Source organism: Eurytemora carolleeae, unplaced genomic scaffold (genome assembly GCF_000591075.1).
Source record: "Eurytemora carolleeae unplaced genomic scaffold, Eaff_2.0 scaffold70, whole genome shotgun sequence".
Classification (NCBI taxonomy): Eukaryota; Metazoa; Arthropoda; class Copepoda; order Calanoida; family Temoridae; genus Eurytemora; species Eurytemora carolleeae.
In genome coordinates this window covers 14,169-39,214 of record NW_019396054.1, presented here as the reverse complement: position 1 = coordinate 39,214, position 25,046 = coordinate 14,169, and the positions used below count along the sequence as shown (strand labels likewise).

Here is a 25,046-nt window from a genome sequence, read left to right as displayed (position 1 = left end):
CCAAATTTTTCCGGTAGACATTTTTCGGTAGACATTTTCTGACCTTTTGGAACTGGTTTTGTTTTAAACAAACATTAGCCCTTCTTTATTTCAAAAGAATTGTTGCTGTTTATAATCTAACACTGGAAATGGCATTCAAAATAATATAATCTCGTCATGTTGAAGATGTTAGTCTCAAAAAAAATTTAAATCTGTAAAATTCGTCAGAATTTGCGTAAAACCCCCCTATTTTCTTCTTATTTTTCGACTTTCCATAACAATCTGTCTCGGTAGATACCAATACATTTGACTTGTGAAATGTGAAACAGTTGTATCAACTGAACACACACAATTCAATGATCTAATATAAACTTCCAAAATGTTTGAAGGTATTGGCTAGATTTTTGAAAATCACAAGTTATCATTAAATAATGTAATAAATACCGGAAGACGATAATGTTGTCACTCACGGCTGCCGGAAGACATAAAAGCTCAAATGTGGCACGGAAGGGAAAAGGGTGTGGTTTATGCAGCGCTTGCCTTCCCCCCCTCCGCTTGTTAGGTATAAATAAACAAGATGGTTTTGTCGTTAGATGCGAACTTTTAATAAGGGATTGAACCAAAGGACGCTTTTATTCTCGACTTTATGGTAATATGCATCTACCTATAAAATAATAATCTCTGTCTGCCGAATCATAACTCGTAAACCCCTTGACCGGTTAGGTAGAGACATGGCATTGTTCTTAAGTTGGTTTAGAAATTTTAAGTTTAGTGATTTGGCTGTTTGTAGAGAAAATATAGTATCCAGACAAAGCTGGATTTCCTAGCTTGTTGTACAGAATATATTTTGAAATAAGAAAACAACTAGCTAAGCCACTTAAAGATTCACAATAATTCATACTTTTCAATAAAATATTTAATTCCAGGGAAAAAAACATAAATCTTTATTTTATTTAATAAACTGTCATATTAAATATATATATATTTTTTCTTCAAACTTTGCATTGTATTAACTCGCACTCAGTGCTCGTACTCTTTGTACATCACATGTCTATTTACAGATTATGCACAACTAATGTATTCCACTATACACCAGATAAACTAACCTGAAGAAACAATATTAATTGAGCAAATATTATTTTCTCAAAAAACTGTGGAAAAGGAAAATGACGTGGGGGTAGATACGCTTTTTTAGATTATTAAATAACGACAACAAAAAATAAAGTAAGAATTATACAGTAATCTAATTAGATGGTTAGGAACATATTTCTCAACACAAATTTGTCAATAAATCAATGCTAAAATCGATTATTTCGTTTCCATTATTGTATTGAATTGATTCGCAGATTTCTTCAAACTCTTCAAATGTCGTCTTTTTAATAATAATTCTAGAAAATCTGCAGAAAATATTTGTGAATAATAAGAAACCAGAATATAAACTAATAATTGAACAAGATTACTTATTTTTGATGATAAGATTAATTTTTATTTTCTCAACATGTTCCTATACATGACGTCTGTAGTTTATTGTAGAACTTTCTTACAATTTATGTCGTCGTTATTTAATAATTTAAAAAAAACTAATTCTGAAAACGTATCCACCCCAAAAGAAGGAGTTTTGAACGTCGAATTAGCGCTCAAACTCAGGATTTATAGATCTTTAAAAAGTTTAATATGTCTCAAATGAATCCGAAAGAAGTTCTCCACAACACTGCATACTCAGTTTAACAACCTTATATAGCTGGTCACTCCCTTTAAGTTATTTATTTAAATAAGAGAACATAAAATACAACAAGTGTGTAGTGAAAATAGACCTAAGTTTTACTTAAAAATTGGGTTTCATGGTAAAACTTTATAACAAAATCAAATACATTTAATTTCTTGATTATAACTTCATATTCTATAGCTATTGGTAAGAATTGGTAATGCAGTGTCATTATTTTATAACCATTTTATTCTAAATTTTATTTTATTTAAAAAAATCTTACCAGAGTAAAACTAAACAGCCAAGTGTCTGTACAGCAATGTGGGCAAAATACAGCTTCCTGAACAATTAATTCTGATTTTAAATGTCGTCTTCTAAGTTATTTCAAATGACAAAAAACAAACATTTTTTTAGTAATACTTATAAAGTGTCTTTCAACTATTATTTTTGTTGCAATATAACAAAATCTTTAAACGTAATTAAGTAAAATCGTAAGTATAATTCATTACCTCCTACTAACCTTCTACATAAATGTACGTTGTTATATTCTTATACTTAGTACATTTATACTGAATCATGGCAATTATAAAAATAACATATTATTCTCATTCTTCTACAGGTTGTCCCACGAAACATGACAGTAGTAAGACGAATTGAAAGTTGTCTTTAAACTTTGAATTTATTTGTGACATTCAGTCGTCAACCTACTTTTGCGTGTGTGATTTTTAAAACAATAACCAGAAAATTTTCCCAGCCCTGGCGTTTCCAAAATGTGGTCTGCCTTTTTTGTGTCGTCAATATTACCGGAGATATTAAGAATTTTGTCCAATTTCAATTCTATTAAATAAAACAAAAATTGTCGAATTCTGAACTAAATTCTTTATATCTCTAGTAATAATGAAAGCACAAAAATGGCAGACCACGTTTTGGAAGTGCCAAGACTAGAGGTATTAAGTAATTATTACCTTGAGAATTTTAATTCTAAAATTAGGTTTACGAAAAATTGCCGCAATTTGTGTTGATACTGAGGCACCCTGCACTTCTCTTGATAGTTCAGAGTTTAAGTTAATATGATATTTTGTTGTTTATACCTCAGTTTTGTTCTAGTTGCTGGAATAGTAGAAGGATCTTGCTTCAGAACGTACTTTCTCAACCCCTGAACAATTTATGTACTTTCTCAACCCCTGGACAATTAATCTACTTTCTCAACCCCTGGACAATTTATGTACTCTCTCAACCCCTGGACAATTTATGTACTCTCTCAACCCCTGGACAATTTATGCACTTTCTCAACCCCTGGACAATTTATGCACTTTCTCAACCCCTGGACAGTTTATTTCTTAAAGGGAATGTAAATGTAACTTCTTGAGAGTCAAGGGTTCCTAATAATTTTGGGGAAAACGATCCATAAACGACCCAAGAACGATTCAAAAACGACCCAAGAACGATCCAAAAACGATCACAAAACTATCCAAAAACGATCCGAAAACGATCATAAGAACACATTCTTTTTTGCATCGTTTGTATCGTTTTTTTGCATATATAATCTGTCTGGATCAACATTTAACATGATGTAACAAAAGCAAATGCTTAGAATAAAAAATGTATTTGATATTGTTACACTTTGCCACATGTTGACTCTTAAAGAAAATATGGTCAAACAACGAACCTTTCTGAAAGCACATCACTACAATGGACAGTGTCCTTAAAAGCTTTGTCTGTTCAAGTAAGAATTAGATAGCAACGTTTTGGTTTTTGAATATTGGATTCTCCGCAATATTTGCATTTTGTGGGTNCACTTTACATTACCGCGATAGTCCCTTGTCTATTTGAGACAACGGTTATTACTCTGTTTTTCGGAGTTCTGATGAAAAAAGAACTTACGATTTAAATACATTCCCGGCGGTCAAAATAATTCATTCAGTAAAATAATTATACGTTTGTCGTTTTATATTTTAATATAAATATAATGAAGACGACTTTCGAATTTCGAGTTCATATTATGATTTCTACCAAGCTTTCAAACAGCATGAATACACATAAACAAGGAAGCAAAGAGAAACAAACCGATTAACAGCTTCCTATTGTTTACTTGTAACCTTGTAATTTGAAAAAAAAACTTGTGAGAAATTTTTTTTTGTATAAATGTCGCATGCATTGTATTGATATAAACACCGACCACTATACTAAAAAGTTTTTGTCGGAAAAATAATTGTTTTTAAACAATGCAGATTTTATAAAAAATAAGATTTGCTAAACATTTAATTTACAATAAAATAATTTAACATTTTAAAAATGGTGTTGACAGTTTTTTAATGGGTTTCATACAGGGTGTCCCAATAAACATGGGGATTGAGAGACGACTTGAATATCGTCTTTGATTTCCGACCATCGATAAATCGAGTGCATCAAAAAAAAAAAGAATTTAAGTCTAATAAGCTTTTTAAAATGTGGTCAACCTTCCTTGTCATGTATCTTTAAAATTGACGGAAATATTAAACATTTGAACAGTTTCGTCAATTTTAATTTAACTTGAATTTGGACAAATTTTCTAATATCTCCGTCAGTTCTAAAGGTGAAAAAATGGTAGACCATTGGAAATCCCGATACTACTTCAGTGATAACCAGAAAACTGTGGGAGATGAAGACGAAATTATAGCAATACTAAAGTGCATTTGATGTTGTTACAAAGCGAACACCTTAACTAATGATTTTATAACGTTTATAACTTGACTTGGGTCTAGTCTGTTTACACTGCACAATTATTGTACTTTATGTTCATTGGAATATTTAAAGTCATAAATTGAGTCTAAAAGTCGACTTCCTATTCCAGAGTTTTCTGGTTATCACTGTAGTTTTCGGTGTTAAATGAATTAGCTGTGATACTACAAAATTATATTTAAAAAATAATCCCGTTAGGAACAAAGACGATATAGAAGTCGTCATTTAATTCCCATGCTTTTGGGACACCCTGTACTATTATACCTTAATCTCAGTAATTGTAAAAATAAATAAATAGCCATGAATATGCAGGAACAGTTTTAAAGAGCTAATAATAATAATTCAGTTAAAAAACTCAATATCTGCAGAATTCCATAGTAGAATAAGACGACATTATATGAATTCCATAGTAGAATAAGACGACATTATATGAATTATTTCGATGTCTCCGAAGTTCTTGGTTAAATTGTAAGTTATAGATTCTTCTAACCTGGACAAAGTTGTTAATAAATATATCCCAGGATATACTTTCTACACTGAAGTTAAACTCTAGTTTGTCATCAGGACTAGAACAGTAGGACAGTTAGTTTAGGACTAGAACAGTAGGACAGTTAGTTTATAACCAGAATAGTAAGACGTTTAGTTCAGGACTAGAATAGTAGGACACTAAGTTCAGGACTAGAATAGTAGGACACTAAGTTCAGGACTAGAATAGTAAGACGGCTATTATAGGGATAAAATAGTAGGACGTTTAGTTCAGGACCAGAACAGTAGGACAGTTAGTTAAAGACTAGAATAGTAGAACAGTTAGTTTAGGACTAGAACAGTAGGACAGTTAGTTAAAGACTAGAATAGTAGAACAGTTAGTTTAGGACTAGAACAGTAGGACAGTTAGTTAAAGACTAGAACAGTAGGACAGTTATTTTAATACTAGAATCATAGGACAGTTAGTAAAGGACTTATAGATCAGTAGCACAGTTAGTTTAGGACCAGAATAGTAGGACGTTTAGTTTAGGACAAGAACAGTAGGACAGTTAGTTTAGGTATAGAATAGTAGGACACTTAGTTTAGGAATAGAATAGTAGGACGGCTATTATAGGAAAAAAATTAGGAAGTTTAGTTCAGCACTAGAACAGTAGGACAGTAAGTTAAGGTCTGCTTATAAAAAGTCTTCTCAATTTTTAACGCTCTAACTCGCTTATGTTTTTCTGTAGCCCTTTACGTGTAAATTTTAGCACTATAAAGCACTTGCTTTTAGCTTTGGTTTATGAAAAGTAATTGGCAATGTTCTCTTAGATTTTTTTCTTTACAGCATGCGACCTTTAAAACATAGTGGAATAGTGGGACAGTTAGTTAAGGACTAGATCAGTAGGACAGTAAGTTTAGGACTAGATCAGTAGGACAGTGAGTTAAGGGCTAGAATAGTAATACAGTTAGTAAAGAACTAGATCAGAAGGACAGTAAGTTTAGGACTAGATCAGTAGGATAGTGAGTTTAGGACTAGAATAGTAGGACGGTTAGTTTAGAAATAGAACAGAAGGCCAGTTAGTTTAGGACTAGAATATTAGGACGGTTAGTTTAGAAATAGAACAGAAGGCCAGTTAGTGTAGGACTAGAATATTAGGACGGTTAGTTTAGAAATAGAACAGAAGGACAGTTAGTGTAGGACTAGAATATTAGGACGGTAAGTTCAGAAATAGAACAGAAGGACAGTTAGTGTAGGACTAGAATATTAGGACGGTAAGTTCAGAAATTAAATATTAAGAGATAAAACCTTTATTAGTTTTTACCTCAATGAGTTGAACAGCTCTTGGCTACTTGGGTTTTCCCATCTTTAGCAAAATTATCAATCAAAATCAAAATTAATTGTAAAAAAAGTGAGCTTACAAGTTATAATCAATTAATAATTGCTATTCAAATTAAAAATCTATGAAAAAATTGGGAATTTATTATCATTATGAAGAAATTTTGGGTTATAATGTGTAATTATTATAATTATTGTTAAGAATTGATTGATTGATTTGGTTCCTCCATTCGTTAGAAGTAAAATATTTCATTGCCCGAAGTCCTGTCTGCATCTTTGAACTTAGACGGACAGCGAACACTTTTCTAAAATAGATTTCAGGTCAATATTAGCTGGATTTTTGGTACGGGAACAGGGTACGAATATACAGGGTACGGGAACAGGAACAGGAACAGGTTACGGGAACAGGGTACAGGAACAGGGTATGGGTACGGGTACAGGTTGCGGGTACAATAGAGGACATAGTTTTGTCAGTAGCTGAAAATCACCCTTCTAAGATAAATTATCTATTTACAATGCACAATCTGGGATTGATGTTTGTTGGGTTATTAAAAACTTAATTTAAGTCAGTCATGACTAGCTTCAGTATTAGTTATGAAATAGTAAGAAAAGGAAAAAAATGAATAAAGTTTTGAAGGAGATGTTTACAAATTTTATTTTCACTGTTTTATGTAAAACAAAAATTGCATTCATACCAGGAAAATTTAACAACTTCAAAGACAAATTTGGAAGAAAATTAATTATTCATTTGTTTAATATACTTCATCAAACGAAAAACAAATAAATGCTAACAATGTAAAAAGAATGAAATAGATAAACACAATGAAGAAAAACAAAGTTAAAACTTAAAGGGACTGCCGGTGTAAGTTAAAGTGACTCTACGTATCATTTAGATAAAGTGGTCGGCGATTATATCATTACAATGAAGACGAATTTTTAATGAAAGTTTTGTTTGTTAACAAGCTTTTCTCGAATTACAAGTTTACAAGTAATCAAAATAAAGGTTTTTTAATTGACGGTTTCTCTTAACTTCAACATTTATAGTGTTTAACAGCTTTATATGAATCAAATTTAAAATCGAAAGTCGTCTTCATTGTATAGATATAATCGCCTACCAGTGTTGAAACCATTTTACTGCGGAATGCAAACTAAAACTTTGTGAGAGAGATCATCATTGGTGTCATGGGTGTACTTTTCCTTGGGGGTTCTCCTAAATCTTCTTGAACCTACTCTGATGCTGTTAGGGTTAGGAGGTCTTATAAATTTCTTTGTAAATTACTGCAGACACAGATAAATGTAACTCAATGCAGCTGATTAAGGGAAGTAACTCATTACAAGAATGCTAGCACAAAAACCTGCATAGATGGCAAATTTTAAGTTTATTTGACTATACAGAGATTTAGTGAAAATCAAACACAACTGGAATAAATACAGAAACACAATAACTGAGATTTAAATATTGCAAATTGCCTGGTCAGCTATCGGAACTGCATATTAACCATCCTGCAGGAGGGGGGGAGGGGGGTATGCAGCTAATGAACACAGCAAAACAGGGTATCCAAAAACAATAAGATTGGAAAAATGATTATCCTAACATCATCTTAGCAAACATTTCAAGAGAGTCGAGCAGTTGCAAATCAAATTACGCTTACAGTCCCTTTAAATAGATACCTTCCCAACATCTGCATTATCAAATCAGTAACCCTCGCTGGCACATCTTGGAGAAGAAATCCAAGAACTTTATTCTCGATTTCGTTGTTGTTAAACGAACTTACTGGATACCAAACCTAGACAAATAATAATGAGAGGCCGAGGACGGTAATGTTACATCGTCTATACGCAACATCCCCCCTACTGAACTTCCGACCTACTAACTCTCCGACCTACTGCAATATCGGACCTACGCCAGCTGTTTATTTTTGTATTATTTGAGGGTTAGGTTAGGTTTAGACAATTTCTGGGCCGAGCGCTGCGGCTAGGACAGGCTAGGGGGCCGAGCGCCGCGGCTAGAACAGGCTAGGGGGCCGCGCGCTGCGGCCAGAAGTCCATATAGCAGCTGTAAAACCACGTGCTAGCAGATCGGATGTGTAATATAGCGGATTTGGCGTAGGTCAGAAGTGGAGTATAGCGGATTTGCGTAGGTCGAAAAATACATCACCGCTGAGGACCCTGAAGTTGCCCGTGGAATTTTTTAAACAATTCGGAAAAATCTCAACTTTTAATTTTACCATTGGTTTTCCTAATAAATGTCGGCCAATTTGATCCAGCCTTTTTGCTGGCTATGGCTAATATGTTCAGAGCTGAAAACTTTAGAATGGTGGATATCGAGATCAATGCTTGATCTCCTCTTTTCTTGATCTACAGATTAAATAATGCTTGTTCTCCTCTTGTTATTAATCTCCAGATTAATTAACCAATATATCGGGATTAAGGATATCCCATTCTAAAGTTTCCAGCTCAGACAGTTGTTGAATTAATACACTATTCGCTATACTAATTTTACTTCAAGCTGTCGCGTCCTTAAGGAGAAAATTATTGAAAACGCTTAATACACAAGAGTGCAGATATTCCAAACAAAACACAAACTTCGGATTTAATTGGCGCGGGTAATTTTAAATTTATTTAATATTTTGTTCAATATCTAATTTTTAAATGACGCTATAGTTGGGAACTTTAGAATGGATAACCTTAAATCCTAACTAATCCAAATATCCACTCTGGAAACTTTTAATTTTAGTCCTTAATCCACTCTTTTTCTCTCTCTTTGGATATCCGTACATTGTTTTCTCCAATGAGAGTGCAAGCCTATAGTTCGTAAATTGTATTGACCAATGACAGCATTGAAAATAAATTTTATCCCATGAGAGAAATCCGCAATTTCTAATAAAAAAAAGAATGTTTTGCCGGCAATTTTGTAAATTAATCGTCGAAGAAAATATTTAATAGTACGTTTAAGATTCTTTTTAAGCAATTTTAATTAATGTGTTAAAAAACAAATGGGTGAGAAATTAAGTGAGGGCCCTTCCAGTCAAGAAATTTGTTAATCTAAATATTTAATCTCAAGACTTCACATAAATTCGAGATTATGTTAGTCTCGAGATTAGCAAAAAGAGAGGATTAAGCATTACTCTCGATATCCACCTTTCCAAAGTTCCCAGTTCTGAGCTGAAAACTTTAGAATGGGATATCCTTAATCTTGATCGGATAATTAATCTGGAGATTAAAAATGAAAGAAGAACAAGCAATATTTAATCTGCAGATTAAGAAAAAGAGTGGATTAAGCCCTAATCCCGATATCCACCATTCTAAAGTTTTCAGCTCGGTGTAACTTTTGAGAATATTCATTACTGAAATTTTGCGGATTTTAAAGAAGACGACATTATCATATTATTCAAGAAATGTTCAAAATACTTACAACATTTTCGAATGGATATTTGAGAAGAGCAGTTCTTGCCATAGAATATGAATCTCCCCATGTTAGGGGAGCTTGGGGGCCTAAAACATACGTTCTCAAGTTTTTTCTGAAAGGGACTATGGATTTTAAAAATCGCAATATTCAATTTTTCAATTTCAAACCGCGTTGAATAATAATTCTGAACAAAGCTTTAAAGTGTACTGCTGTGAATTGAACATACCACTTTATAAAATAAGGATTATTTCAAATTACTTCTACGCACTACACAGTTCCTGTAGACTTAATTGAATTTGCTCTTAAATATATCTTATGATTTATATGATCAATTCTAATGTAAAAACTAATTTTCTGCGACTTCCAGAAAGTAAAATTTAAAATTACGTAAATAATAAAAATATTTAGCAAAGGAAGGGTTAAACAATAACAAGCGTTACTGTAGATACAGGGGGAAAATGCGTCATCCTTGATAAGGCAAAGGTTTAGAGTGTTCTGAAGTAAATCGGAAATGCCACTATACAAAAAGAAATTACGCCTTAAAATTAAAGAAACCTTGCTCAATTACCAAAATACGATCTTTGTATAAAATGTTCTATAAAAAAGTTATCAAAATAAGATATAAAGAATTTTTTATACAATCCTTATCAGAAAGATCCGGAATTAATTTATAATTATTCAGACGACAGTCTAATTTTACAAACATGATCGAAGATACGATAATCACAAAATTGTCCTAGTACTGAAATTCACAAATTGTGGTCTGCATTTTTTGAGCATTTAAAACTGCCAGAGATATATATGTAAATGTAATTAACTGTCAATTAATTCCGGGTCTTTAAATATTCCATAAAGAACGGTTTTTATCTAAATAACTTATGATTTGATTTAGATGTATCTAGAATCTACCTGAGACGTGATTGTAAATCTTAATCGTTGAGTTCCCCTGCCTGAAAAACAAATCCAAATACTGTAATTTTAATTATTCCTATGATATACCTATGATTTACCTATGATTTACCTATGATTTACCTATGATTTACCTATAGTTTAACTATGACTTACCTATGGTTTACCTATGATTTACTTATGATTTACCTATGATTTAACCATGATTTACCTATGATTTAACTATGATTTACCTATGATTTAACTATGATTTAACTATGATTTACCTATGATTTACCGCTGTTTGATGGGCAGCTGCAATTATTATGCTCGCACATGTATCCACAGGAACAGCATCAATCTGACAAATATATATTTTTTTTTTAAATCTTGTAAATCGTCGATATGGGCTCATCTTTTCAAAATCCTTCAGCATTCATATCTTGTCCATTCAAATCGAACCCTTTAAACCTTTCTTAGATTAAGTAAGTATATTTACATTTGTCTAGCTAAAAATACATTATTTTCAATTGTGAATTTTCTGAACAAATGAACAATTAAGAAAATTGTCAGAAATTTACTTTTTTCAAGGGTACCTTTGTAATGCGGACATGCCCCTCTGTGAGGTGAGGGTTACTGTAATTACGTCAAGAGTAAAAGTAAAAAGCTTTTTTTAACGATAGCTGTGATGAGGTGTACGTTTTAATCAAATAGATTATCAAGTACAATAGGTGGCAACAGAGAAATGGATCAATTACAAACAACATCACAAGTGTCAAATATAACAAAGAAAACGAAATTTTCTTACATAAGTTGACTTGTTTTCTAAGATTAAATAAAAAAGTGTAAAAACAGACATCAAACTGCACTTATTTTAATGTAAGATAAGTTTATTCTAAAATTATCACTAATATTAATAATTTTGTCGGACACAAAAACTAAGTTGACACTTGTGACGTAATAATACAGGTGTACTGAGAGTGTACAAAATCTACGTTGCCATCTATTGTACTAGAATCTATTTGGTTTTAATTGATAACTTTTCAATTGTTTTTACCTTAAGTTTATCATGGATTACAGCAGTTCTTAGAACACCTGAATATAATACACTACGTGTTAAAAACTACAAATGAAAATGTTTATTTGTGTAGGACATGATTAGTTAATAAATGTAACATAACAATATTTCGTATATATACATGCTACAATTAGCAAGATTTTATAGCATAGGTCAAAAACTTTTAACAGATTTAGGCTCCTAGTGTGTTTACAATCACTTAAAGGTTAAAAAAATATAGTAAAAGAAACAATTTTTTTTCTAATAAACCTTTTTCTAAAATACTTCATTTTATATATTTGATTTTTCCCTTTTTATTCAAAACTTATAACCAAAACTCGTTACCAAAAAATTTTACTTTGTGAACTTAAAAATCCCCGAAAAAAAACAAGCAAAGCTTTAAAATTGTTTTTAAGTTAATTATTTACCCAGTCCTGCTATTAGAAAGAATCCTGTTGGACCATTCAGGTTATCGATCCATCCAGGTACAGGTTCCTGGAGCATCATTATCATTTTCCTTGTTCTTGTCCTTGTCCTTGTGCTTGTCATTGTCCTTGTCCTTAGTAATTTGATGATTTGCTATAATTTAAGATATTTTTTAATGATACATTTTATAAATTTTCAAAATATATTTCCGAAAGAAAATGAAACCATCATGCATCAGTTGCAGAAATCAGTGTAAAAAAGTATAAAACGATCACATTATCACAGATAAGATTCATAAGAAAAACTAAAAAAAAAATTGAAGAAAAACTAAAATAAATATTGAAAGAAAACAGAAAATTCAAGAGGGCCCCCATGAAGAATGAAAAGTGACACTTGAGATATGACTTATGACACATGTGATATGAAATATGATTTATGTGACATGACATATATTATATGCACAATAATCCAAAGGTTCCAAGCTCTCCCGGATAATCAATGGGAATGTTGCCAATTACTGTAAAAAAAACTAAACTTAAGATTTTTGTGTAAATCTAAATATGTTCATATCTTTAGTTACTCCTAAGTTTAAGTATGATAGAGAGGTAAAAATAAAACATGAAAAATTAAACATGAAACATGCGTGACATAAAGTATGAAATTTATAAAACGAACCCTATAAATGATTTTAATACCTTAGTATATGTATATGTATTGGGTCTAGCTCCGATAATAGATTTAGTAAACACAGGGTCATCTGTCACATCAGACCCAAGCAGGGACAAAGATTCTATTGTCTAGGAAAAGAATTTCTAAAAAATTATATTATCATCCTTCATCAGATTAACTTAGATTTTAAAAAGCTTAAACCCAATTAACCCCCGATTATAGTGTAAATAACATCTCTTTTCACAGCTGATCTATCTACTGCAGAGAGAATGCTTTCTAACCAGTCTATCATTGGTCGAATCAGAACCAATCCTGACTTGGGTTCTACATGAGCCCGAGTTTTACTCGGGTTTTTGCTTTTAAAATCTGAGTTCAGCTGAAGTAACCTTCTTTGCATAACCTTTCACCCCCTCTTCCTAGAATTTTAAAACATTTTCTCTTCCCTTTACCTTGTTCCTACTTCACTAGACTCTATTTTCCTTGTTCCTACTTCTCTTGCCCCTACTACCCATGTCACTACTTCCATTGTCCCTATTTCATTGTACATACTTCAGATGCCCTTACTTTCTCTACTTCCCTTGTCTCTTCTCCCCTTTCCCTACTTCCCTTGTCCCTACTTCCATTGTATCTAATTCCCTGACCCTGCTACCCTTGCCCCTACTTCAATTGTCCCTCCTTCTCTTGCCCCTCCTTCCAATGTCCCTACTTCCCTTGTCCCATGTCCCTACTTCCCTTGAACAGAAAAAAAGTGGAAGGGATATCTCTTGAGAGTAGAGATGGGGGCTTAAAACAAGATAAACAAGGAAGAACATGAAAAATTTGAACAGGAAAAATTAGAAGAGGATTTGAGCTTTACACTATCTAATTTTTTTCATCGCTAGCAAATGAAGACAAATACACAGGATGGCAGACGTCCCCCCTTCCTTGGTTGTCTCCCGTTCTTGATGTGAAGTGCATTAATCTTTTGAATGTTGCTTTTACCTGCAAGCAGTTTTAAGAAAACAGATTTTCCTAATATTGTAAATTGTAAGTGGACTTTCTTTATTTTGTTTGATAAACAAGTAACAAGTATTGTCCAATTATTCTTAAATTCTGGACCACTCCTGCATGCCAAGTCCATTAGCACCTGATCCAATCAGGGTTCAGTCATGTGTTTGTTGTCTATTCTGAACAAATAGAAATGATATCTTTCTATCTATCTATAAAAATGTAAAATAGATAAAACCAACCAAAGATACCTTTCTTGGGGATGTAGGTAGCATCTTCAAAGATTCATCTATGAACTTATTTTCACAGTGAACATAAGCAGTTGATACATGCACCTAGATACATGACATACACTGGACCATTGTAGTTTTTAAATAATGCTTTATAAGCTTTTTTTTTCTTTTTTCACGGATTTGTCTGTTCTCATTGATAATTTTTTTCGATAATTCTTTTTTGATAATTTGACAACCCTGAATCTTCACTTGAATTTACCTCTACGGTCTACATGCCCTTTGACATACATTGTACCATTGTAGTTTTTAAATAATGCTCTATTAGCTTTTTTTTCTTTGTAAATCATAAATCATATCATTTCGTGGATTTTTCTGTTCTCATTGATAATTTTTTAAATATTTTTTTTTTTGATAATTTGACCTACCCTGAATCTTCACTTGAATTTATCTCTACAGTCTACATTTCCATATTCATTTAGAATGCGTTGTTACTTTATGTTTTAAGATATTATAAAAGGAACTATAAGCGAAATATCAAGTGACACTCCATGCAGATATGCCAATGACCGCTTCACAACAATACCCACAAAAGCTTTGTCTAGTCAATTTTGAATTAGATATCAATGTTTATTATTTTGAAAACTGATTATTTTCAGTTGTAGTTTCTCTACAAAGACGTGCACATTTCTACCACAGAAAAACGTGTTATATCAATTTCAAACCAGAATATCTGCCACATTATTGATCAGATAATGATTTCAAGGGTACCGTTGTGAATCGGACATTGCCATCTTTACATAGAGAGTCAATTAAAATTACGCTTAAGGTCAATTTTATAAAAATAATTATATTATTCACCATAGCCTCCAGTTTCTTCATTTGTTTACAAATAGTGAGAATTTCAGAAACTCCATTCACATTAATTCGAAGTGCCTGAAATTAATATTGAAGATTTAGATAAGTTTTAAAAAGTATCAAGAGTTTTAAGAAGAACCTAGAACCTAAGAACCTAGGACATGGAGCCTAGAAACCTAGGAACCTATGACACTATAACCTAGGACCCTAGAACCTTGGAACCTAGAACCTTGGAACCTAGAACCTTGGAACCTAAAACCTAGGAACCTAGAACCTAGGACCCTAGAACCTTGGAACCTAGAACCTATAAGCCTAGGAACCTGTAACCTATAATATGTAACAGCTGGTACCTAGCAACTCGAAGCTGTAACAGCTAGAACCTATTACCTAGAACCTAGAAACCTATAGCCTAAATAACAGCTAGTGCCCAGAAACTAGAAGCTGTAACAGCTAGAACCTAGAACCTAGAACCTAGGAACCTATGACCAAAATAACAGCTAGTACCAAGAAACTAGAAACTATAACAGCTAGAAGAACCTAAAACCTAGAACCTAGGAACCTATAACCTATATAACAACTAGTGCCTAGAAACTGGAAGCTGTAATAGCTAGAACCTATAAATTAGAACCTAGGAATCTATAACCTATATAAAAGCTAGTACCTAGAAACTAGAAGCTGTAACAGCTAGAACCTATAAGCTAGAACCTAGGAACCAATAACCTATATAAAAGCTTGTACCTAGAAACTAGAAACTGTAACAGCTAGAAGAACCTATAGCCTAAAACCTAGGAACCTATAACCTATATAACAGCTAGAACCTAGTAAAGTACAATTAGAACCATAAAATTCACCTTGCTTAAATTCTCATCAAAACGTACAGTAGCAGCTGAATGAATTACAATGTCAACCTTAAAATGAATTATTGGATTTAAAAAAAAATGTTTGATTATAGTACTGCATTCTTTCATCATTAAATGTTTTCTTTATTTAAATCCTTATATTCTTGTACTCTTGTATCCTTGTATCCTTGTATCCTTGTAACTTTGTATCATTGTATCCTTGTATTTCTAGTTAGCCTGTATTCCATGTACCCTACCTTATGATACAGGATATCTAGGTATGTATCCTTTATCCTACCTCATGATACAGTATATCTAGGTCTGTATCCTGTATCTTACCTCATGATACAATATATCTAGGTATGTATCCTTTTTCCTACTGCATGATACAATATATCTAGGTCTGTATCCTGTATCTTACCTCATGATACAATATATCTAGGTATGTATCCTGTATCTTACCTCATGATACAATATATCTAGGTATGTATCCTTTATCCTACCTCATGATACAATATATTTAGGTCTGTATCCTGTATCTTACCTCATGATACAATATATCTAGGTATGTATCCTTTATCCTACCTCATGATACAGTATATTTAGGTTGGTATTCTGTATCCTACCTCATGATACAATATATCTAGGTATGTATCCTTTATCCTACTTCATGATACAATATATTAAGGTCTGCATTCTGTATCCTACCTCATGATACAATATATCTAGGTCTGTATCCTGTATCCTACCTCATGATATAATATAGCTAGGTCTGCATTCTGTATCCTACCTCATGATACAATATATATCTAGGTCTGTATCCTGTATCCTACCTCATGATACAATATATCTAGGTCTGTATCCTGTATCCCAAGACCAACTTCCTCTACATCTCCTTGGATGGCATGAACACGTTCCAAGGAATTTGGAGAAATTTCCTAAATAAGAAATCTCAAGATTAAGTTAATAATCGTCTTTTTAAAATCATTAGACACTTTTGAGTTAAATTTTATTTGGTTTGATTTGTTTAAAAAACAGAAGTGGTTTTATCCAAACGAGATAAGAGCTTTATTGATTAATTAATAGGAGAAATTAGTTCTTTTTCATAATCACTAACCAGTACCCCCTCCCATTAAAACTTACCCTTAATGTGTCAAACAGGCCACTTTCAACAAGTTTCTTTATTCGCTGTTGGGGAGTTTCCCCTTTTTTGGGCCTGGTAAGAACATATATTTGGGAGACCTCTGTACTCCTGAAATTATAAAATAAAAATAAAAGATTTTTTTAAAATCAGAGAATCGCACCACAAGCCAAGACCGTTTTTTTTTGAAAATATTATGGAGTTCTAAAACAAAAATGAAATTAGAATTTCAGTTACTTTATTGTACCTAGTGTTATATAAATAGGATATTCCAATGCTCGTAAAATATCTATAAATCCACGAAAATTAAATGAATCACCGCCGGTGTGACGTGATAATCAGCCCGGGCGTGAGATAATGTCCGGGCTACTGTATTTCGTCCTGAAAACACAAATTTTACAAAATCGTTTTATAGCTTCCTATAAATTTTAGAATATTGCGAGTTATCGTTACATAAATTTCATATGTTTTTAAATTCTTTGAGAGGAAGACGACATTTAAACCGGAATATTGTTTTTTACAGTTTTTCTAAAATTACTACATTTAAAAACTTATTTAACAACAAACTTTGCACACGGCAAGTGTATAAAAAAAGCTTTAATAATTCAAAAATGTAGGGAAAGTGTCAAAACTATTAAAAAATGCAGTAGCCCGGACATTGTCTCACCCATGGGCTGATTTTCACACCTGGTTTTCAGAAATTGTATCGTATGATACAGAAAGAACATCTTTTGTTTCGTTTAATATACAAAAACTCCTGTTTAATGTGCATACTAAAGTTAAAGGACTATAAAATTAAGATTAAGCCATATTATGTAACAGTTAAGATGTTTTATTGAAAATAAGATAACAATGTTGCGTTGGTTGAGCAAAATGAAAATGACTTGATGTTTAAAAATAAACACGTCATTTGGAGTTCAATCATGATTCGGCACTTTTATATCTTCATGTAATAGAGAAATGATTCAAGTGTAAATTAATGCAAAAAATGCAAAAATATAATTGACCCTCCATTTATTGAGATATACCCGATTCAGAATGGTACCCTTGAGAGCACTGTCAGATCAAGCCATCAATACTTCACTTTTAGAGTATTTTAATTATTAATTAATTTATCAATGTTTTTTTTTATAGATTATTTTAAATTGTAATTTCTTCATTAAAATGACTTGCGAGTTTCTGCTTATAGAAACAATGAAATTATTTGTCTGAATTAACCACTTGTTAATCTAGAAAATCGTCGATATCTTCATAGTTTTGATCAGATAAAGATGGAATGACTCTCTGAATACTCTTTAAAACACGCTAATATTAGAACAAAACAAACAATTTTTTTTTAAAAAATCCTGAAAATAATGTAGTTTTGGAAAAAATCATCACTATTTAAGACCCCCATATTCTTGTTGGAGACCTCAATATTTTTATTCGAGACCACAGATTGTCATCGGAGACCCCCTCTCATTGGATACCCCTATATTCTCGTTGGAGACCTAAATTTTTTCATTGGAGACCCCCATATTCTCGTTGGAGGCCCAAATTTGTTCATTGGAGACCCCAAGATTTTTGTAAGAGACCCCAGATTTTCGTTGGAGACCCCCAGAATTTTATTGGAGACCCCAAATTTTTCATTGGAGACCCCAGATTTTCGTAGGAGACCCACAGATTTTCGTTGGAGACCCCAAGATTTTCATTGGGGATCTACGATGAAAATTTGGGTCTAAAACAAAAAGTGGGGCTTAAAGCAAAAAGTTAGGGCCGGGTCCACTAAAAATCAGGAGGTTTCTAAATGTTTAACTGAAGACCCCAGATTTTCGTTTTGAAACCAGGGAGAATCTTGGGGTCTCCAACAAGACGTCCATTGGGTCTCCAATGAGAGGGGGTCTCCAATAGTGTACTCCAATGCTGATGATTTTTCCCCTGACTCAATAAATGCAATATTTTTACCTGAGTAACTTTTCAATCAAAACTTTGCCAATAAATCCTGTTCCCCCAGTAACAAATATTGTCTAAAAACAAACAAAATATCAGTAAATTCATAAATGGCGAAAATTTTCAAGAACAAGAGTAAATAAGATAGGATGGTTATATTTAAAGTTATATTTTTTGCTAAAAAATGTTTATAGGTCTGATCAAAATTTTGAGTCGAAAAGTTATATTTTTGGCTGAAAAATGGTTACATTTTTGGTCAAAAATGGTTATATTTTTAGCCCAAAAATTAATATTTTTGTTTGAAAATATTATATTTTTGGTCGAAAAATATTATATTTTTGGTTGAAAAAGTTTTATTATTGGCTGAAAAATAGTTATATTTTTAGCCAAAAAAAATATTATATTTTTGGTGGAAAAAGTTATATTTTTGGTCAAAAAAAGATATATTTTTGGTCAAAAAAAGTTACATTTTTGGTCAAAAAAAGTTACATTTTTGGTCAAAAAAGTTACATTTTTGGCCAAAAAAAAGTTATATATTTGTCAAGAAAAGTTTTATTTTGGGCGAAAATGGTTATATTTTTGGTGGTTATATTATTAGCCTAATATTTTCCCCGCCCATCAAAAATACAACTTTTCTTTATCCAAAAATATAACCACTTCTCAACTATTAATATAAATGTTTTTTAACCAAAAATATTAACATTGTTCAACTTAACCATTAAGCACTTGTCTAATGATAGGAATCAATTTTTATTAATGCGTAAATGTGGTTCCTCTGAATTTTGTTAAATAAAAGCCATAAAATGCCCTTTCAGAAAATGTTCCAGTTAATAAAAGAAACATCGCAATTTACGAAAGTGTAAAGTAAAGAGAGTAAAAACAAAAAAAAACGTACCTATGTACAGGACGAAAAAAGTACACTTATAGTCAAAATTCGTTATACTTTTGATAAAAAAAAAATGGTTACATTTTTAGTCAAAAATGTTTATATTTATGGTTAAAAAATGGTTATATTTTTGGTTAAAAAATGTTTATATTTTTGGTTAAAAAAATGTTTATATTTTTGGTTAAAAATGGTTCTATTTTTGGTCGAAAAAATTTATACTTTTGGCTAAAATATGGTTATATTTTTGGTTAAAAAAATAAAAGTTTTGGTCAAAAATGGTTTTATTTTCGGTCTGATATATTTTTGTCAGTTATATTTTTGGTGGTAATATTATTATAGTTATATTTTCCCCGGCCATCAAATATACATGAATGAAGTCCGTTATTATCCAACGCATCATTAACCGTATATTAATTGAATACGTTTTTGTTTTACGTAAATATTAATTATTTCCCCCCAGGAAACCCAACAATGGGCGCTCGTAATAAAACAAATTATGATGTATGAATGCAGTATATAGTTTGTAATAGGTTTTTAAAATCATAATAAAATATAAATGCATTTGGTATTATTGCTAACTATTCTGCATTCTTAGAACCAACACCCCCCCCCCCTCTGGTCCATTCAAGTATTATAGATGGTGACATTCCTCCCCCCCGCCTTCTCTGCCCATAGTATATATGGTACGATCTATACTCACACAGTTTAAGGTTGAGATGGTCCGATTTCATAAGTATTATACAATACATAATATAATCATACCATTACAACTAATTTGGATTAAAATATTTCGAAACCAATGTTTTGTACAAATCCAAATTTAAAGGGGAAAAATCCTTTTTACGAATTTAAAGCAATTTTCTTTTTAAATTTTCTTTGATAAAATGTTTGTAAAGCCAAGGATAGACATGTGCAATGTGTGCATGCTATGTGCACAAATATAAAAGTAAAGCTAAGTATAGACATGTGCAATGTGTGCATGCTATGTGCACAAATATAAAAGTAAAGCTAAGGATAGACATGTGCAATGTGTGCATGCTATGTGCACAAATATAAAAGTAAAGCCAAGGATAGACATGTGCAATGTGTGCATGCTATGTAAACACAAATATAAAAGTAAAGCCAAGTATAGACATGTGCAATGTGCGCATGTTTTGTACACAAATATAAAAGTAAAGCCAAGGATAAGACATGTTTAAATCCATTTCATTTATTCATGTGTCTATTGTCTACGACTAGAAAAATTCCAAGTCTATTTTCTAAAAGTTTTGTCTCTGATATGATAAATCTAAAATTAAAAATGTCCTTCTCTACTTAGTTCTAATATCATGCTTGGTTACTATACAGTCTAATCCAATCTGGGAATTCTGAATCTTTAGAAAATACCATTTTTTAAAGTCATGGATTTAAATTCTCAAACCAGTCTTAGACATTAGACACTCACTTATGTATCTATGTATATATTACAGGGTGTTTAATTATGTAATTTATGATTCTGGTACAGTACAGCAGAGGTCAAATCATATATAACATTTATTACACAATTAAGGTTGTCTAAACATATGTAGTATGTAAGTTTGGTGTATGTCAAAAAATAATATTTCGATTTCTTCATCAAATGTTCTAAGTGCGCTCCGTTCTCTTTGAAACAAAAACTGGTTCTGGAATGGTAGTCGTCGGCTATTCTAGCACCAAAAAAAAATGTTCTGTAGTTCCCCAGAAAAAAAAAACTTCATCGGAGGAAAAGTTTGAAGCTGCAGGATCATTTTTAATCGTCTTGAAAATGAATGGCCTCCAAAAAGCCAAGATGTTTGCTATATACCAAACGTCCATATGTGCCGACAATCTTAATCTATATATAAATTTGTCTTGTCTGTCTGGGTGTCTGGACGTCTGTTTGTTTGTTTGTATCCAATAAACGTCAAAACGGCTGAACCGATCGGGCCCACCACGTGACCACAGGGAAGGTTTATGAATGATAAAAATTTAAAAAAAAATGTGTTTTAAAGGATTTTAATTTTGTAAAGAAATTTAAATTCTTGAAAATCAGCGATTTTTTTTTAATTCGCAAAATTTTTTTCTTCTTTGTTTTAAAATGTAAACAAAAAGAACAGGTTCAGAATTTAAATAGAAGATGGGCGCGAAGCGCCCTAAAAGCCTAGTTTTTTAATAAATGTAATATATGATTTGACCTATGCTGTAGCACAGAATTAAAATTTTTGTAAATTACAGAATTAAAATAATAAACCTGTATAATCTTTATCAGTGCGTATGTACCATAAAAACCGATCAGACCCAAAAAAACAAATTGTGTCTTTGCCACAAACTCAAATTTTCTAATCCCTATATCTTCACAACCTGCAGGTTTTGTAAACCATTGATATTAAAACTTAGATTATTTGATCTACAAGAATTCATATAATGAAATATCTAAGGTTTACGAAAAATTGGGTTGGTAAGATAAAGGGATTTAAATCAGAGTTTGTGGCAAAGACTCAATTCCTTGTTTTGGGTCTGATCGGTTTATATGGTACAAACGGACAGGCATGACTGACAAAGAATATACAGGTTTATTATTTTAATTCTGTAATTTACAAAAATGGCCCCAAGGAAGATTTCTGCATGGTCAGAATTTATATATGTGCCTTAAAAAATCAATTTTTGTTTGATAATTTAAGAGGAGAAAATGCCCAAATAGAGCAACAATAAAAACTAAAAATCGAATGTGGGCGCGAATTTACTCCACTAACCATCATTTTCTCTAATTTTTCTTTTTAAATTGAGAGATCTTCAAATTCGAAAAAAAAGCAACATTTTTTTCCAGGCAACAAGACATATAGGTATACATATATATCTTTATACTAAAGCTCTTTACTCATATATATTTATATATTAAAATATATTTGGTGGTAACATAGGCCAAAAAAAATCAAACTGTTTTTTCAAAAATCAAAAAAAAAATCAAAGTGATTTTAAAATTTTACAGGCAATGCATGCCGGGCACTTGAGCTAGTTTATATTTAGATGGAAGTACTTGTGTATAGTGCAAAAGATTGTAAATGTTGTAATCTGGAAGTGTTTTTTCCTAAAATTAAAAGCTTGTTAAAAAAAACTGCTTACCTTGTTTTTGTAAAATTCCTTAATTGGTGACTCGGACATTTTCAGCTTTTTTCTATAATATTAAAAACGTTCATTTATTTTATTAATTCATTCATTTTTCCTTAGTGTTCAAATTTCTAAACGAAACCATCCTACTCATTTGTGAACTAAAGGGTGCGGATAGACCAGGTCATTTAAGTTTATATTTTTGTAATAAAGTGAAGATTTAAAATGTCGTAGTTGTCGGTAGCCTTTTATTTTAAAATTTGCCCTGACAAGTTTTTTCGTGTGAAAAAATACTTGAGAAATCCATGTCTTTTTTTGTGAAAATTGATTATCTCTTTTTAAGTTTTTTCCGGATAACTTCAGGTACAATGGAGGAAATTTTCAGAATTGAACACTTTTCAAGCTAGAAAAACGACAATATCCTGCACTTGATCAATTGTTGAGGATTGGGCATGCGCTTCTTTTTTGTAAACGGATTTATCACTTGATATTCCAAAGACAGTCCCTTTAAAAGGGAAAAATGTAAAAAACCAGAATTCAATATTGCTTTAAATTTTATACTATATATATTTTTGATAAATATGATTTCATAGTTTTGGTTTGCAATATGCATTGATGCAAAAACACAAGAACTGAAAGAATGCAAGTCTTGCAAGGAAAATATTCGCAGGATCTCATATATATTTTGCAAAGAAGATACGCCAGAAACTTGTAAATATCTTACAAAGAAGAAACGTCAGGAACTAATATATATCTTATAACGAAGATACGCCAAGAACTCATATATATCTTACAAAGAAGATACGCCAAGAACTCATAATTCTTACAAAGAAGATACGCCAGGAACTCATATATATCTTACAAAGAAGATACGCCAGGAACTCATATATATCTTATAACGAAGATACGCCAAGAACTCATATATATCTTACAAAGAAGATACGCCAGGAACTCTTATATATTTTGCAAAGAAGATATGTTAGGAACTCATATATATCTTTCAAAGGAGATACGCCAGGAACTCTTATATATTTTGCAAAGAAGATACGCCAGTAACTCATATATATTTTGCAAAGAAGAAATGTCAGGAACTCATATATATCTTATAAAGAGGATACGCCAAGAACTCATATATATCTTACAAAGAAGATACGCCAGGAACTCATATATATTTTGCAAAGAAGATATGTTAGGAACTCATATATATCTTACAAAGGAGATACGCCAGGAACTCATATATATCTTACAAAGAAGATACGCCAGTAACTCATATATATTTTGCAAAGAAGATATGTCAGGAACTCATATATATCTTACAAAGAAGATATGCCAAGAACTCATATATATCTTACAAAGAAGATATGCCAAGAACTCATAATTCTTACAAAGAAGATACGCCAGGAACTAATATATATCTTACAAAGAAGATACGCCAGGAACTCATATATATCTTACAAAGGGGATACGCCAGGAGCTCATATATATCTTACAAAGAAGATACGCCAGGACTCATATATCTTACAAGGAAAATATACCAGGAACTCATATATCTCTTGCAAGGAAGATGTCATGAACTTATATATCTCTTGGGAAATTTTTTTTTTTTTTACATTAAAAGTGTACTGCAATTTCTGTGGTGAATATAAACAAACTTCGACCTACGCAGCACTGAGTTAGTTTACATTTCTCGGTTCTCCCAGAAAACTACATCTGAGCCCGAAATTTAAAAGAGTATCGTTGAACAAAACTCCCAAGTTTCCTTTTTGGGGTCTAACATTTGTTTAGATTTTGATTTGAGAGATTCGAAAAAAATGAATAATAAGAAGAAACCAACTAAAATAATATTCTTAACAAAAATATTGATATCTACAAAACTGCCTAAACCCATTCGTGAAACCCGGGTTTCAAAACTGGTTTTCATAACGATACCTTTTCTTAAGTTTTGGTCTCTGCGGTACACTTCAAAGAAAAACTAAATGAAAAAAAATTGATTTCTATTTTCTATTTTTTTGTTTACATTAAAGTGTACTGCAGTTTATGATGGGAATATAAACAAGACCTGAGCATTTTTTTTTATTACTCCAGAAACTGCAGTACACTGTACAATTTTATGTACAACTACTTTTTTCAAAAGAATATAAGAGAAGCTCATTTATTATTGTTATTAAAAGTAAACAGCAAATTTTTAAAAAACTTTAGATTTGTTTAATTCCTCCCACTCTAGTTGAAACTAAGATTTGGGAATTCCCCTTCTAGTTCTTGTTTGATTCAACTCTGGTCTATCTGTACTATCTTCTCTGTACCACGTCCATACACTGGAACAGCTAGAACAAGACTGAGAGTGAGTACTGACAGTGAAAATGCACGGTGAATGCGTACTAAGTTCTTAGTTTGGGTGAGTAGGAGGGGAGGG

General features: G+C 31.7%; 2 protein-coding genes across 3 annotated transcripts; both read right to left on the bottom strand.

Annotated features, from left to right (window-relative positions):
• Positions 1–908: 908 nt before the first annotated feature.
• LOC111706275 (putative fatty acyl-CoA reductase CG5065) lies at positions 909–12,076 on the bottom strand. Its single transcript, XM_023479111.1, has 12 exons — positions 11,992–12,076; positions 11,564–11,601; positions 10,794–10,867; positions 10,528–10,568; positions 9,625–9,704; positions 7,881–7,996; positions 6,434–6,514; positions 6,196–6,237; positions 4,896–4,971; positions 2,776–2,840; positions 1,968–2,024; positions 909–1,085 (listed from the first exon to the last, which is right to left on the bottom strand). The coding sequence occupies exons 1-12, from the start codon at positions 12,074–12,076 to the stop codon at positions 1,052–1,054; spliced, it is 789 nt and encodes a 262-aa protein (XP_023334879.1). The 3' UTR covers positions 909–1,051.
• A 560-nt stretch (positions 12,077–12,636) lies between these two features.
• On the bottom strand, positions 12,637–22,755 carry LOC111706568 (fatty acyl-CoA reductase 1). Of its 2 annotated transcripts, XM_023479464.1 has the most exons (8): positions 22,649–22,755; positions 18,658–18,719; positions 16,716–16,824; positions 16,406–16,510; positions 15,585–15,641; positions 14,737–14,811; positions 13,897–13,980; positions 12,637–12,786 (listed from the first exon to the last, which is right to left on the bottom strand). In XM_023479464.1, exons 1-8 carry the CDS (start codon positions 22,685–22,687, stop codon positions 12,652–12,654), a joined length of 666 nt encoding a protein of 221 aa, XP_023335232.1. In that variant the 5' UTR covers positions 22,688–22,755; the 3' UTR covers positions 12,637–12,651. The 2 variants fall into 2 exon arrangements, with proteins under 2 accessions (XP_023335232.1, XP_023335240.1); XM_023479472.1 differs by lacking the exon at positions 13,897–13,980.
• Positions 22,756–25,046: the final 2,291 nt, after the last annotated feature.